The sequence below is a fragment of the Oncorhynchus keta genome, chromosome 10, assembly GCF_023373465.1.
Source record: "Oncorhynchus keta strain PuntledgeMale-10-30-2019 chromosome 10, Oket_V2, whole genome shotgun sequence".
Taxonomy (NCBI): domain Eukaryota; kingdom Metazoa; phylum Chordata; class Actinopteri; order Salmoniformes; family Salmonidae; genus Oncorhynchus; species Oncorhynchus keta.
The window spans coordinates 30,787,909-30,802,767 of NC_068430.1; the positions used below are offsets into that span (position 1 = coordinate 30,787,909).

At 47.3% G+C, this 14,859-nt stretch overlaps 1 protein-coding gene across 10 annotated transcripts in view; it reads left to right on the top strand.

Annotated features, from left to right (window-relative positions):
- Nucleotides 1–14,859, top strand: part of LOC118373815 (forkhead box protein P4-like) — a 181,568-nt gene that overhangs the window by 107,007 nt on the left and 59,702 nt on the right. For all 10 annotated transcript variants that reach the window (XM_052526847.1, XM_052526844.1, XM_052526848.1 and 7 more), the window contains one exon: nucleotides 14,559–14,681. In XM_052526847.1, coding sequence (XP_052382807.1) covers nucleotides 14,559–14,681 — 123 coding nt within the window. The remainder of the gene's footprint in view (nucleotides 1–14,558; nucleotides 14,682–14,859) is intronic.

The window sequence follows — 14,859 nt, forward strand, 5'->3', positions numbered from 1 at the left end:
TGATTGACTCCGCTGTCCTGGCGTCGTGAGGGAGTTTGTTCCACCATTGGGGGGCCAGAGCAGCGAACAGTTTTGACTGGGCTGAGGGGGAACTGTACTTCCTCAGTGGTAGGGAGGCGAGCAGGCCAGAGGTGGATGAACTGTGATAACAAACACACACAGATTTTCACAGAGTTTTGTCTCAAGCCCCTGGGCATTTATCGTTCTCTCGATGTCTATCTCATTCTCTCTCTTTTTGGTCTCTTGCTCATCTACATTCTCTGCCTATCGCCCACTTCTCTGTTGTTGACCCTCTTCTCTTTCTCTCATTCTCTCTCTTTTATTACATTTCCCTCTCTCGCTCTAATTTCTCTTGTTTGTTCGTGGCTCGCCTCAGTTTCCCCTGCCTGTACCTCCGTTCCCCCTGCCTGTACCTCAGTTCCCCCTGCCTGTACCTCCGTTCCCCCTGCCTGTACCTCCGTTCCCCCTGCCTCTACCTCCATTCCCCCTGCCTGTACCTCCGTTGACCCTGCCTGTACCTCAGTTCCCCCTGCCTGTACCTCCGTTCCCCCTGCCTGTACCTCCGTTCCCCCTGCCTGTACCTCAGTTCCCCCTGCCTCTACCTCCGTTCCCCCTGCCTCTACCTCCGTTCCCCCTGCCTCTACCTCCGTTCCCCCTGCCTGTACCTCCGTTCCCCCTGCCTCTACCTCCGTTCCCCCTGCCTTTACCTCCGTTCCCCCTGCCTGTACCTCAGTTCCCCCTGCCTGTACCTCCGTTCCCCCTGCCTCTACCTCCGTTCCCCCTGCCTGTACCTCCGTTCCCCCTGCCTGTACCTCCGTTCCCCCTGCCTGTACCTCCGTTCCCCATGCCTCTACCTCCGTTTCCCCTGCCTGTACCTCCGTTCCCCCTGCCTGTACCTCATGGCATCAATACTGTGTGAGCTGTCACCCCCCTACCGTTATCCCCACATAGCTACAAGCATCTCCATGTCTCAACATACTCACATCCAATGAGTGTATGGTTGGCTAGGGTCTCTCTCTCTCCTCCCTGTCTCCTGACTCTCTCTCTCTCTCTCTCTCTCTCTCTCTCTCTCTCTCTCTCTCTCTCTCTCTCTCTCTCTCTCTCTCTCTCTCTCTCTCTCTCTCTCTCTCTCTCTCTCTCTCTCTCTCTCTCTCCTCCCTGTCTCCTGACTCTCTCTCTCTCTCTCTCTCTCTCTCTCTCTCTCTCCTCCCTGTCTCCTGACTCTCTCTCTTACACATACAGTGTAAGTTTCAAGTTTCATAAGTTTCAAAACAATAAAGACTACAAATGTCATATTATATATATATATATACAGTGTTGTAACAATGTACAAATGGGTACACAAGTACACAAGGGGAAATAAATAAGCATAAATATGGATTGTATTTACAATGGTGTTTGTTCTGCACTGGTTGCCCTTTTCTTGTGGCAACAGGTCACAAATCTTGTTGCTGTGATGGAACACTGTGGAATTTCACCCAGTAGATATGGGAGTTTATCAAAATTGGATTTGTTTTCGAATTCTTTGTGGATCTGTGTAATCTGAGGGAAATATGTCTCTCCAATATGGTCATACATTGGGCAGGAGGTTAGAAAGTGCAGCTCAGTTTCCACCTCATTTTGTGGGCAGTGAGCACATAGCCTGTCTTCTCTTGAGAGCCATGTCTGCCTACGGCGGCCTTTCTCAATAGCAAGGCTATGCTCACTGAGTCTGTACATAGTCAAAGCTTTGGGTCCGTCACAGTGGTCAGGTTTTCTGCCAGTGTGTACTCTCTGTTTAGGGCCTCTCTCTCTCTCTCTCTCTCTCTCTCTCTCTCTCTCTCTCTCTCTCTCTCTCTCTCTCTCTCTCTCTCTCTCTCTCTCTCTCTCTCTCTCTCTCTCTCTCTCTCTCTCTCTCTCTCTCTCTCTCTCTCTCTCTCTCTCTCTCTCTCTCTCTCTCTCTCACTCTCTCTCTCTGCTCCAAGTGACTATAATCTCAACAGCACCTTTTATTGAAAGGAATATTTTATAATTTCATATCTTGGTAGCTCCACTGAAGTAATTGATGCAATCATACAATGGCAGAGAGGAAGAATGAGTGAGAGGGTGTGTGAGTGAGTGCTGCGGGGAAAAAGGCATTTAATCCAGTCAATTCAGAGGAGCGACTGGTGACACAGCGACTCACTTCAGGCACAAAATGGCTGCTGCTCAGGTTGGGCTCTCACACATGCAAATGAGGCCTAACGAATAATGGAATCTTCTGGAGCTCGATAATTAGATGGTTCTCCTCTCTCTGAGGGATGGAGAGTGACGAAGAGGGAGAGAGACAGAGAGGGGAGAAAGTTCCACTGCTCTCCTTCCTCTCCCCATTATATGTCTTCATATCTCACCTTTTGTATTATTATTATTACTTTTTGAAATTAGTTTTTTAATGATAGGGGAAGTTTGGGACCGAGCTGAAAAAGGTCTTTAATGACATCATATTCCCTAAAGCCCTCTGGTCAAAAGTAGTGTTCTGTAGTGGAATTCCTTCTGGAACATCTCTCTGTCTGACCTGACACATGTGCATCACAATGCAGTCTGTGCCACCCACACTTGGCACACACACGCTTTTGGTACAGTTGGCACACACACGCACACAATTGGCACACACACATTTGGCTCCAGTATGTGTGGGTAATCGAATAGCTTGGCATGTGTGGAATGTCCTGTTTTCATGTATTATTAAGGAGCTTGTTTAATTAGAAAAAATGAAGACTCATTAGAGAAATGCTAATTAGCTTCCCTCCCTCCCTTTCTTCTCTGTGTCAGTGGAGGGAGCCTGGCACCGGCACTGAGGGAGAGAGAAAGAACAGGGGGGCTATGGCCCCTTTACAGATCAAATGATACTAAATAAAAGAACACAGTGTTGATATCACATTGCTTAGTTTACATGAACTTTAGGTTACTTTAGAATATCTTTAGCATTACTTGTGAATGCTAAACCCGGTTCATTGTATTTTCTACCCAACTGGTGTCTGTCACATCAGATTGAACTCTGCTCTGTGTCAGAATAGACAGGGTCTTACCCTTAGTCTGACCCTGAAACCAGTGGAGGCTGCTGATGGGAGGATGGCTCCTAATAATGGCTGGAACAGAGCGAATGGAACAGCATCAAACCATATGTTTGATGTATTTGATACCATTCCACTAATTCCACTCCAGCCATTACCACGAGACCGTCCTCCCCAATTAAGGTGCCACCAACCTCCTGTGCCTGAAACAGACTTATCTAAGCCATACTTATCTAATTCAGACTTTCCTCAAATAATGTTCACCACTAAATCTTGATGACTTCATGTAATTCTTAAACTGAACGTTTATGTGTGAGGTCTCTATGCATACTGGGCATGTTAGCTTGTTTTGATAACCTAAAACGTCCGTTTAAGTTCATTTGAGGTTAGCCAAGACTAGTTCTGAGAGCTTACACAGCTAGCCCAGTGAATCAGGGGCTAAGACCTATTTCACTTAAAACAGTTTGCACTGCAGACAGTTTCTATGCTTTTTTCCCCAAAGTGTTTTTCCCAAAGCACTCCTTTTGTCCACTCAATGAAAGTGCTTAGTTGGCAGTTTTTCTCCTTTTATTTGATAGATAGGGGGAGGGGGGTATTGGGGGTTATATGGTGTATTGACAGTGTGTGAAAGAGGATGGGGGTAGAGGGATAGGGGTATATAGGGGGGGAATTCTGGTCTGGTGCTGGAGTGAAGGGGGATGAAGAGGTAGAGGAGGGAGGGATAGTGGGGAGGGGATGAGAGGGAGAGTTTGGGCCTGGGTAGTAGAGTGAAGGGAGGATGAAGAGGTAGAGGAGGGAGGGATAGTGGGGAGGGGATGAGAGGGAGAGTTTGGGTCTGGGTAGTGGAGTGAAGGGAGGATGAAGAGGTAGAGGAGGGAGGGATAGCGGGGAGGGGATGGAGAGGGAGAGTTTGGGTCTGGGTAGTGGAGTGAAGGGAGGATGAAGAGGTAGAGGAGGGAGGGATAGTGGGGAGGGGATGAGTGGGAGAGTTTGGGTCTGGGTAGTGGAGTGAAGGGAGGATGAAGAGGTAGAGGAGGGAGGGATAGTGGGGAGGGGATGGAGAGGGAGAGTTTGGGTCTGGGTAGTGGAGTGTGAAACTCTATTTTGTGATTTGAAACATGAGTGAAATCAGTAATGAAGGCGGGTCGATAACGGCCTCTTACACTTCCCTCTGAAGTACCCAAAGTGTGTGTGTGTGTATGTGTGTGTGTGTGTGTGTCGTTCCCTCTGGAAATGTGTTGTCATTTTTATTCTGAGGCACTGGGGCGTTAGATGGAGAGAGTGGAGGGGGGTGGAGAGGAGGAGGGATAAAGGAGGAGGATTTTCCACTTGAACTTGCTGGTCTCAGGCCGTCCGCTCCAGAAGGGTTTTTCCATTTGTCTGGCCCGTCAGAGGGAGGTGTGTATTTGTGTGCATGTATACCGACCTTGTGCCATCCTGGTATATCCTGTAATACCGGCACTGAACACAAGCAGGCTTGTGCCAACGAATGTAAAAACCCCATAGTGAATGCTAACTAAATGCCAACGAATGTAAAACCCCATAGTGAATGCTAACTAAATGCTAACGAACGCATGCAAACATTTTTATACAGTCTCTGACAAACTATTTGCAGGACAAACTTCCCAGCTCATAAAGTTATACAAGTAACTTAAAAATGCAACTCACAGTTTGCTGCACGCACAATAACAATATTAGACAGCAAGGCTCTTGATTCAGGAGGGGATTCTCTGCTATTACCAAGAAGCTTGATTCAGGAGGGGATTCTCTGCTATTACCAAGAGGCTTGATTTTGCAAGAAGATAACCACTTAGCTAGCTAGCTAGATAACTAGCTACTAAATTAGAAAAACAAATGCACAACTGCAGAGCATTTAGCACATTTGAAACGGTTAATCACAAGAATGGCTTCAGATTATGTGGCCAATGTGGCCAATTTATATCTCTGATCCTGTCCTGTCCATTTATGTTTTTTCTATGTTTTATTTATATCTGTAAATCAACCATTGACATCAAGCCACACCCGGCCACGATTACAGACACCTGAGGGTCCTTCCAAACTATATAAACTAGTCATTATACCCTGATGAAGACAGCTTGTCTTTCGAAACGTTGCTTGTTAAAATATTGCATCTGAGGCTCTCCTTTTCTTTTTCAAGGCCACTCTGGTCGACCTACATGATGTTCTTCTGAACATGTGTTCCTTGCACTCTCTGCGGTATCTCTAACCCCTCTCTCCTCTCACTAGCAACGTCATGACATCATTCTACTTACTACCCACTCCTCCACAGGTCTTCACAGGACTGTGGAAGAATCTAGACCATTTACATAAATAATACGCTATCCATCCAGTCTATCTTCCCTGTAAGGCCCATGTTGTTTTCTTAGATAGGGGTGGAGAGAAGGCCTGGTATCTTCTGTTACAGGTAGAGACAAACACCTGGTAACCCATTGGTGTGTTTGTCATCAGCTCTGTAATGAGAGTCTCCATTCTCTATACACACACTCATATAATAGGCCTCAACCTTCATTTTCAGCGCGCACACACACACACTGACACACACATGCAGCCTTCACCCTTCTCATAAAATAATACCTTCCTTCTCCCCGGGAACTGTTTGAAGTGGGCAGTGCGACGCTTTAAACGCTAGCCCCACCTGGCTTCCCTCATCAGTTCCCCCCTGAGAAATGTGGCTCCTGCCCCTGGTAGACATTAAAGAAAGGGAGAGAGGGAGTTTCAGACAATGGAGATATTTACGTCTGCTCTCTCTTTCTCTTTGGGGCCTGAGCCTGAGATTCACCCTCGTTTCTTCTCCTAGCCTGTAGGTAGTCCCTCCTCTCCTCCTTTGCTCCTCTCAGTCCAACAGGTATTCCATTTTCCTCTCTCCTCCTTCACTTTCCTTCTCCTTGCCACTTATCTCCTCTCCTCTGTTTTCCTCTCCTCCTCCTCCTCCTCTGGTATTCCCCATACTGCTAACGGCCACTCTCACCTCCCTCATCCCTCGTTCCTCAGCCTAATGAGTAACGACAGCATGTTTACCTGGAGGGAGGGAGGCCGGGATGGAGAGTGGGAGGGAAGGAGGGGACAGTGAGAAGATTGTATAAATAAACAAATCATAACCCAATCAACAGGAAGCAGAGGAGTTACCCACACACCATGAGAGATAGAGGGAGAGAGAGATATAGTGTGGGCTGAAAGCCAATGGGGCGAGAAATTAGAGAATGACAGAAAGATGACAGGATGGAAAAGGGTCATGTCTAGAAGGGATGCGGCTAATGTCAAAGTGATGTAAAAATGTGCATATTCGATTCGCGTCTGGGACGATTTTTGCATATTAGCTAACCCTGACCCTTTTCCTAACCTTAAACTGATTCTCCTAACCTGCTACGAAAAGTCACTTTTGATATTAGCGGTATCCCTTCTAGTCAAAACCATGAAAAGGGGGGATAGCAGACTCTTTGTGTGTCTGTCGCTGTGTGTCTGTCTGTCTCTGTGCCTTTGTGTGTGTGTCAGTGGTCCCTCCCAGGGTGAGGTAGGTAATTCTTAGTGACAGCGATAAACAGCGCTGAGGTTTGTTCCTAACGTGAGAGGGCATGATGGAGGGGGGCTTCTCCTTGTCATTGTTTCAGTGATCTGCCTCTTGTGTGTCCCCATATAGCGTCAGGCAGGATAGATCACTTAGATGGAGAGGCTGTTAATGCTCTGATTATAGGGTCCTTTCTCTCACATCACTCTTCTGGGCAACCGTCACACACTCAGACACAGTGTACACACAGTCATATACATGTACACACAGTCATATACATGTACACACAGTCATATACATGTACACACAGTCATATACATGTACACACAGTCATAAACATGTACACACAGTCATATACATGTACACACAGTCATATACATGTACACACAGTCATAAACATGTACACATAGTCATAAACATGTACACACAGTCATAAACATGTACACACAGTCATAAACATGTACACACAGTCATAAACATGTACACAACACAATAATCAAAACACTCACAGAGGGTAAGGGGGTGAAGGATGCAGGGTGTGAATTACTGTCAATTCTGTACATTGTTAGTCTAACAGGGAGGTGGAGATACCGTTCCCCTTCTCTCACCATACTGTGCTACACATGTCTGTGTGTGTGAAAAAAACTACAACTTAACATGTATATTACACGCAATTAAAAATATTAATGTTTGTGTGTGTGTGTGTGTGTGTGTGTGTGTGTGTGTGTGTGTGTGTGTGTGTGTGTGTGTGTGTGTGTGTGTGTGTGTGTGTGTGTGTGTGTGTGTGTGTGTGTGTGTGTACAGTCGTGGCCAAAAGTTTTGAGAATGACACAAATATTAATTTTCACAAAGTCTGCTGCCTCAGTTTGTATGATGGCATTTACTCCAGAATGTTATGAAGAGGGATCAGATGAATTGCATTTAATTGCAAAGTCCCTCTTTGCCATGCAAAAGAACTGAATCCCCAAAAAACATTTCCACCCGAATTTCAGCCCTGCCACAAAAGGACCAGCTGACATCATGTTAGTGATTCTCTCGTTAATACAGGTGTGAGTGTTGACGAGGACAAGGCTGGAGATCACTCTGTCATGCTGATTGATTTCGAATAACAGACTGGAAGCTTCAAAAGGAGGGTGGTGCTTGGAATCATTGTTCGTCCTCTGTCAATCATGGTTACCTGCAAGGACTTCCAAAAGCCTTCGCCTCACTGTATGTGAAGATGCACTCATACCTTCGTGCTGCCATTCCTGAGCAAGCTTTGTACTGGTGGATGACGGCCTGGTGTCAAGAAGGGCAGCAAAGAAGCCACTTCTCTCCAGGAACAACATCAGGGACAGACTGATATTCTGCAAAAGGTACAAGGATTGGACTGCTGAGGACTGGGGTAAAGTTATTTTCTCTGAGCACTACCATCAGTCCTGTGTCATGCCAACAGTAAAGCATCCTGAGACCATTGATGTGTGGGGTTGCTTCTCAACCAAGGGACTGGGCTCACTCACAATTTTTCCTAAGAACACAGACAAATAAAGAATGGTACCAACACATCCTCCGAGAACAGCTTCTCCCAACCTTCCAGGAACAGTTTGGTGACGAACAATGCCTTTTCCAGCATGATGGAGCACCTTGCCATAAGGCAAAAGTAATAACTAAGTGGCCGGGGGAACAAAACATTGATATTTTGGGTCCATGGCCAGGAAACTCCCCAGACCTTAATCTCACTGAGAACCTGTGGTCAATCCTCAAGAGGCGGGTAGACAAACAAAAACCCACAAATTCTGACAAACTCCAAGCATTGATTATGCAAGAATGGGCTGCCATCAGTCAGGATGTGGCCCAGAAGTAAATTGGCAGCATGCCAGGGCAGATTGCAGAGATCTTGAAAAAGAAGGGTCAACACTGCAAATATTAACTCTTTGCATCAACTTCATGTAATTGTCAATAAAAGCCTTTGACACTTAAGAAATGTATGTATGTATGTATGTATGTATGTATGTATGTATGTATGTATGTATGTATGTATGTATGTATGTATGTATGTATGTATGTATGTATGTATGTATGTATGTATGTATGTATGTATGTATGTATGTATGTGTGTGTGTGTGTGTGTGTGTGTGTGTGTGTGTGTGTGTGTGTGTGTGTGTGTGTATGTGTGTATGTATGTCTAGGTGTGCGGCAGCACGCCATGTGATAATTAGCCAGTAATATGAGTTGGCAGAGGAGCCTCTAGAGAATGCTGCCGTATTCATCACGGCTTTATTTAAATACAGTCGTTTAGAGAGTGTGTGTTTGTGTGTGTGTGTGTGTGTGTGTGTATTTAAATACGGTCATTTAGTGCAAAGCTCATTACAGCTAGACTGCCCTTGACAGTGGAAATGATACCACCCCCCCTCAACCAACACACCCCTACACATCACTGGCTCCTCGTCAAGCCCATATGGAAGAGAAAAAGGCCCTTTCCCTAGCTCTCTCTTCAGCCATATTGTAGAGTCATCATCCTAAAAGAGTTGTGAAGTCTGCAACTTGCCATGGCATCATGTTCGTCACATATACAGTACAACTAACTTTGCTTTCACAAATGATGGCCATTTTAAAAGGTAATGCATTCCGGTTAAAGTCTACACTGTGGTTATTAGCTGGCCCAGCTGTGCTCCATATAGCTGCTCACATCCATGTGATTTCATCTGAAATGGAAAACAGAGATCTGGAATGAAAAGTCATCAGGGGAGGAGAGGAGAGAGAGATGGAGCCTCATTGAAATGCATGATACATCACCCTCTCTATCCCTCTTCCCAACCCTCTGGGACACAATGCCTTTTCCTCTTTCTCCTTCCATCTCTCTCTCGCTCCCTCTCTCCCTCTGTTCCTTTGTTAATCAGTTAAACTCCCTCTTCAAACAACCTCTCTAATTATCCCTCCACTCTCTGAAAACGACAGGGCTGTGTCTCTCTCCTCCCCCTCTCTTTCCTTCCCCGCTCTCTCTCCTCCCCTCTCTTCCCCCCTCTTTCCTTCCCCCTCTCTCTCCCCCTCTCTCACCTCCTTTCCTTCCCCTCTCTCTCCTCCCCCTCTCTTTCCTTCCCCTCTCTCTCCTCCCCCTCTCCCCCCCTCTTTCCCCCCTCTCTCTCACCTCCCTTTCATTCCCCTCTCTCTCCTCCCCCTCTCTTCCTCCCCCTCTCTTTCCTTCCCCCTCTCTCTCACCTCCCTTTCCTTCCCCTCTCTCTCCTCCCCTCTCTCCCCCTCTTTCCTTCCCCCTCTCTCTCACCTCCCTTTCCTTCCCCTCTCTCTCCTCCCCTCTCTTCCTCTCCCTCTCTTTCCTTCCCCCTCTCTCTCACCTCCCTTTCCTTCCCCTCTCTCTCCTCCCCCTCTCTTCCTCCCCCTCTCTTTCCTTCCCCCTCTCTCTCACCTCCCTTTCCTTCCCCTCTCCCCCCTCTTTCCTTCCCCTCCCTCCCCCCTCTCTCTCCTCCCCCTCTCTTTCCTTCCCCTCTCACTCTCACCTCTCTTTCCTCATCTCCTACTCCTCCCTTTGCTCTGTGTCTCTCTTTGGCGAAGGTTGACCTCCGTAAGTCTCTGCTCGTGCTGTGTGTCTGTCACATACATGTACGTACACACACACACACACACACACACACACACACACACACACACACACACACACACACACACACACACACACACACACACACACACACACACACACACACACACACACACACACACACACACACACACACACACACAGGCTTTGGGCCTGTACCAGACCAAGTGTGTAATCATTAGTCCAAAAGGTTTTGCAACGAAAACGAGTTTCTATTGGACAAATTCAGGTAGACAAATTTCTAGTTTCTATTGGACAAATTCCACCAATCCTTCTCCATGATTCATCCTGTCTGTAATTACTCCCTATCTCTCTATCCTCTCTTTCACTTCCCTCCCCGTTCCTTCCGTCCTTTCTCTCCGGTCTCTCTGAAAGGGAAAGTGTGTGTCTTTGTCTTGGTTTTAGAGTGCAGCCTGTAAGCTGTCTCATTCCACCTCCCTCCCTCACCCCCTTCTCCCCCTCTCCACTTCCGCTTCTAATCTACCTCACATCTCTCTCTTTTAAATTAACATGCAATGCCCCCTCAAAAAAAGAGAGAGGAGAGTGAAAAATTAAATGCATTTAATAAATGGCTGACTTCAAATCGCCTGGCTTTTCACTCTCTCCGCTATTCACAGGGCAATGAAAGGGGAGAAATCATTCACGGGGAGAGACAAAGCCGAATGAAAATATAATTCCACATTGTGAGCGTCTTTTGTTAGGGCCCGTCAAACCGCTAATGGCGCCCCTTTTGTTTTCTCCCTGGCGCTGGGAGGCGGTGGCGAGGTATAGCCGCTGCACTGCGCGCCTCCGTAATCACACCGCTTTGTGATATTAGATTATAGTGGCAATTAATGCCGTCAAACCTTAACAACTCAGCATTCAGCCCCTGTCACACCCCCCCCCCACACACATACACACACATTCATGCCTGCCATCAGTGCATCCACCAACACACAGAAAGGTGCTATAACGCAGTAATTATTGCGCCTGCAACTTGAAAATGTCAATGAGCATGTGTATAAAATAGAATGTATGGGTTGTCAGGGGGTGAGAATGTGTGTGTGTGTGTGTGTGTGTGTGTGTGTGTGTGTGTGTGTGTGTGTGTGTGTGTGTGTGTGTGTGTGTGTGTGTGTGTGTGTGTGTGTGTGTGTGTGTGTGTGTGTGTGTGTGTGTGTGTGTGTGTGTGTGTGTGTGTGTGTGTGTGTGTGTGACAGGCGAAGAGAATGGGATGCACAAGAGCAATTAATTACAGGTTTTAATTTTCTAGCCAAGAGTGACGAGCAGCATCGGCGGGGCAGGCAGAGCCAAATTGGCATGACGCCAAGCGTACACAACCCCACCCTCACCCTCACCCGCTCCTCAACCACCCATCACACCTGCTTAAAAGTATGCGTTATGGTGTCTGTAAGGTTTTAACATAGAGGAGTACTAAGATGGCTGTGCGGTGGCTTCAATACAGCGCCCCCTGTCTGTCAGCCAGGGTTTATACACATCATTGGTTTCCCCTCATGGGTAAATAACTCTTCCTCTGCAGACACACAGAAAGACAGGGGGATAGACTTTGCTCTCTTAGCAGCCACCTCTGTTGTACCTGTCTACCCTTGTTCCATTTACTCCTTACCCTCACCCTCCCGCTCAGTCTCCCCCTCTCTCCTCCTCTCCCTGTGATGAGGGAGTGTGTTGGGTTATGGATGGCTTGTTTGATCACGATACGGCAGCTTACAATAAGGGATTGGACAGGGCCCGACACACAGGCTGCAGCTGATAACACAGGGAGGGAGGGAGGGAGGGGGTGTTAGTATTTATGGCCAATCTTGTTTACAAAGTCAAATCAGCCCTTTACAGATTTAATTTACCACTGACAGCTCTCCCTCTCTCCCCTGCCGCCCCTCAGGCGGGGAATAGATAGACTCCTAAGAGAGACGGGTAGCCATCAGTGCTGCGAAACACATCACTGCCAATATCAGAGAGAGCGCTAGAGAGAGAGAGGGCACAAGGGGTAGAGAGAGAGATAAGGGTAGAGAGAGAGAGAGAAAGGTAGAGAGAGAGAGAAAGGTAGAGAGAGAGGGGGGGTTAGAGAGAGAGAGAAGGGTAGAGAAGGATAGAGAGGGGTAGAGAGAGAGTCGGGTAGAGAAGGGTAGAGAGGGGTAGAGAGAGAAGGTTAGTGAATGGTATAGAGAGGGGGTAGAGAGAGAGAGCGAGAGCGATAGATGGGGTAGAGTGCGAGAGAGAGGGAGGGAGAGAGAAGGAGAGCGCAGAAGAGAGAGAGAGAGAGGGCTAGAGAGGGGTAGAGAGAGAGAGAGGGTGGTAGAGAGGGGTAGAGAGAGAGAGGGGGTAGAGAGGGTTAGAGAGAGAGAGGGTGGTAGAGAGGGTTAGAAAGGGGTAGAGAGAGAGAGGGTGGTAGAGAGAGAGAGGGTGGTAGAGAGGGGTAGAGAGAGAGAAGGGTAGAGAAGCTCTGTTTTTCCACAGGGGATTGAAGATGAATGTCCGTATATGAGAGGTTCTAACCCAGGGTCGTATATCTCTGTAGAAGCAGCCATCTCTTCCTAACAGCCCTTATTTGTATTGAGCACAGAGTATTATTTGTATTGAGCTGTCCACTGTAGGCTGTAAAGGGAGAAGTAATCATCCCTCTCTTTCTTTCTCTCTCTCTCTCTCTCTCTCTCTCTCTCTCTCTCTCTCTCTCTCTCTCTCTCTCTCTCTCTCTCTCTCTCTCTCTCTCTCTCTCTCTCTCTCTCTCTCTCTCTCTCTCTCTCTCTCTCTCTCTCTCTCTCTCTCTCTCTCTCTCTCTCTCTCCCTCTCTTTCTTCTCTCTCTCTCTCTCTCTCTCTCTCTCTCTCTCTCTCTCTCTCTCTCTCTCTCTCTCTCTCTCTCTCTCTCTCTCTCTCTCTCTCTCTCTCTCTCTCTCTCTCTCTCTCTCTCTCTCTCTCTCTCTCTCTCTCTCTCTCTCTCTCTCTCTCTCTCTCTCTCTCTTCTTTTTTCTTCTCTCTATCTCTCAGTGAAGAGGAACATAGCTCACCTGCTGGGCATCAGTTGTAGGACTGAACAACCGTATGGATTTATCTTTCTCTCTCTTTTTGTGTCTATTTCTGTCTCTGTCTCTCTTCCCCCCCGTTCCCTCTCTTACACTCTCTCTCTCCCCACTCTTCTCTTCTATCTCCTCTCTTCTCTCCCTCTCTTCTCTCCCTCTCTGTGGGCTGACTGGAGTGTAATTGGTGGCTGTGAACTCTGGAGTGTTTGAGGCAAATTTTCTGAGGACGGAAGCTCTTAGTCATCAGGTGGATGTGTGCTTGGTGTGTGTTCAATCGACAGGTGAATGCTCTTTGAGTTAGCCCCTGGCCAGAGGATAGCATCAATGCTAGTCTTTCTGTTACTCTGTGTGTGTGTGTGTGTGTGTGTGTGTGTGTGTGTGTGTGTGTGTGTGTGTGTGTGTGTGTGTGTGTGTGTGTGTGTGTGTGTGTGTGTGTACGTGTGTACGTGTGTACGTGTGTGTGTGTGTGTGTGTGTGTGTGTGTGTGCGTGTGTGTGCATGCGTGTGTGCGTGCGTGCGTGCGTGTGTGTGTGTGTGTGTGTGTGTATTATTCTCTGAGTGGTTAGTTTGCCTCCATTCAGTCATAGTATGTTTGTAATCAGATTAGCGTCACGGCGTATCTGCTACCCTGGCGACGCATCACTATACGCTGACAAATCCGTGTGTGTGTGTGTGTGTCTGTGCGTGTGTGTGTGTGTTTACAATCTGCTCACATGGTGCATTACTGTTTGCTGCCATATGTGAGTCTATGTCCCAGCCTGCCTCCAGATAACATCTAATCTGACTGTTGTTCTGTTCTGCTCTCAAAGACCTGATTGTGTGGATCATAATCATCTGTTTATTGAACCAGATATGACTCTATATTCCATAAGGAGATTACATCTCTCTGTTTTCTCACACTGCCAAGTTTCTCACAATGCCAGCAATATGTGTCACAGAGTGATACACTGAGTGTATAAAACATTAAGAACACTTTCCTAATATTGAGTTGCACCCCTTTTGCCCTCAGAACAGCCTCAATTCATCGTGACATGGACTCTACAAGGTGTTGAAAGTGTTCCACAGGGATGCTGGCCAATGTTGACTCCAATGTTGTCCACAGTTGTGTCAAGTTGGCTGGATGTCCTTTGGGTGGTGGAGCATTCTACCTGAAATCTTTAGTCTTACACATTCACCCTCTGAATGGGCACATACACAATCCATGTTTCAATTGTCTCAAGGCTTAACAATCCTGTCTCCTGCCCTTCATCTACACTGATTGAAGTGGATTTAACAAGTGACGTCAACAAGAGGTCATAGCCTTCACCTGGATTCACCTGGTCAGTCTATGTCATGGAAGTGGTTTTGTACACTCAGTGTGTATGTCACCCTCTCTGTGGTCCTCTCCCTCCAGGTGCCAGTGTCCATGACTATGTTGGCCCCCCAGATGATCAGTCCTCAACAGATGCAGCAGATCCTGTCCCCTGCTCAGCTACAGGCCCTGCTGCAACAACAACAGGCCATCATGCTACAGCAGGTAACACACACACACTCATATGACATGAACACACAGTCCTCCGCGGGCTCAGTCCCAGCCCAGCATGTTTAGATGTGTCTGTGTGGAGGTGCTGACACACTGGCTGTGATTGAATCCTCTGGCACAGTTACTGAGAGCTTTGAGGCCTTTGAACAGAGTGTAACACGCAAACACAGAT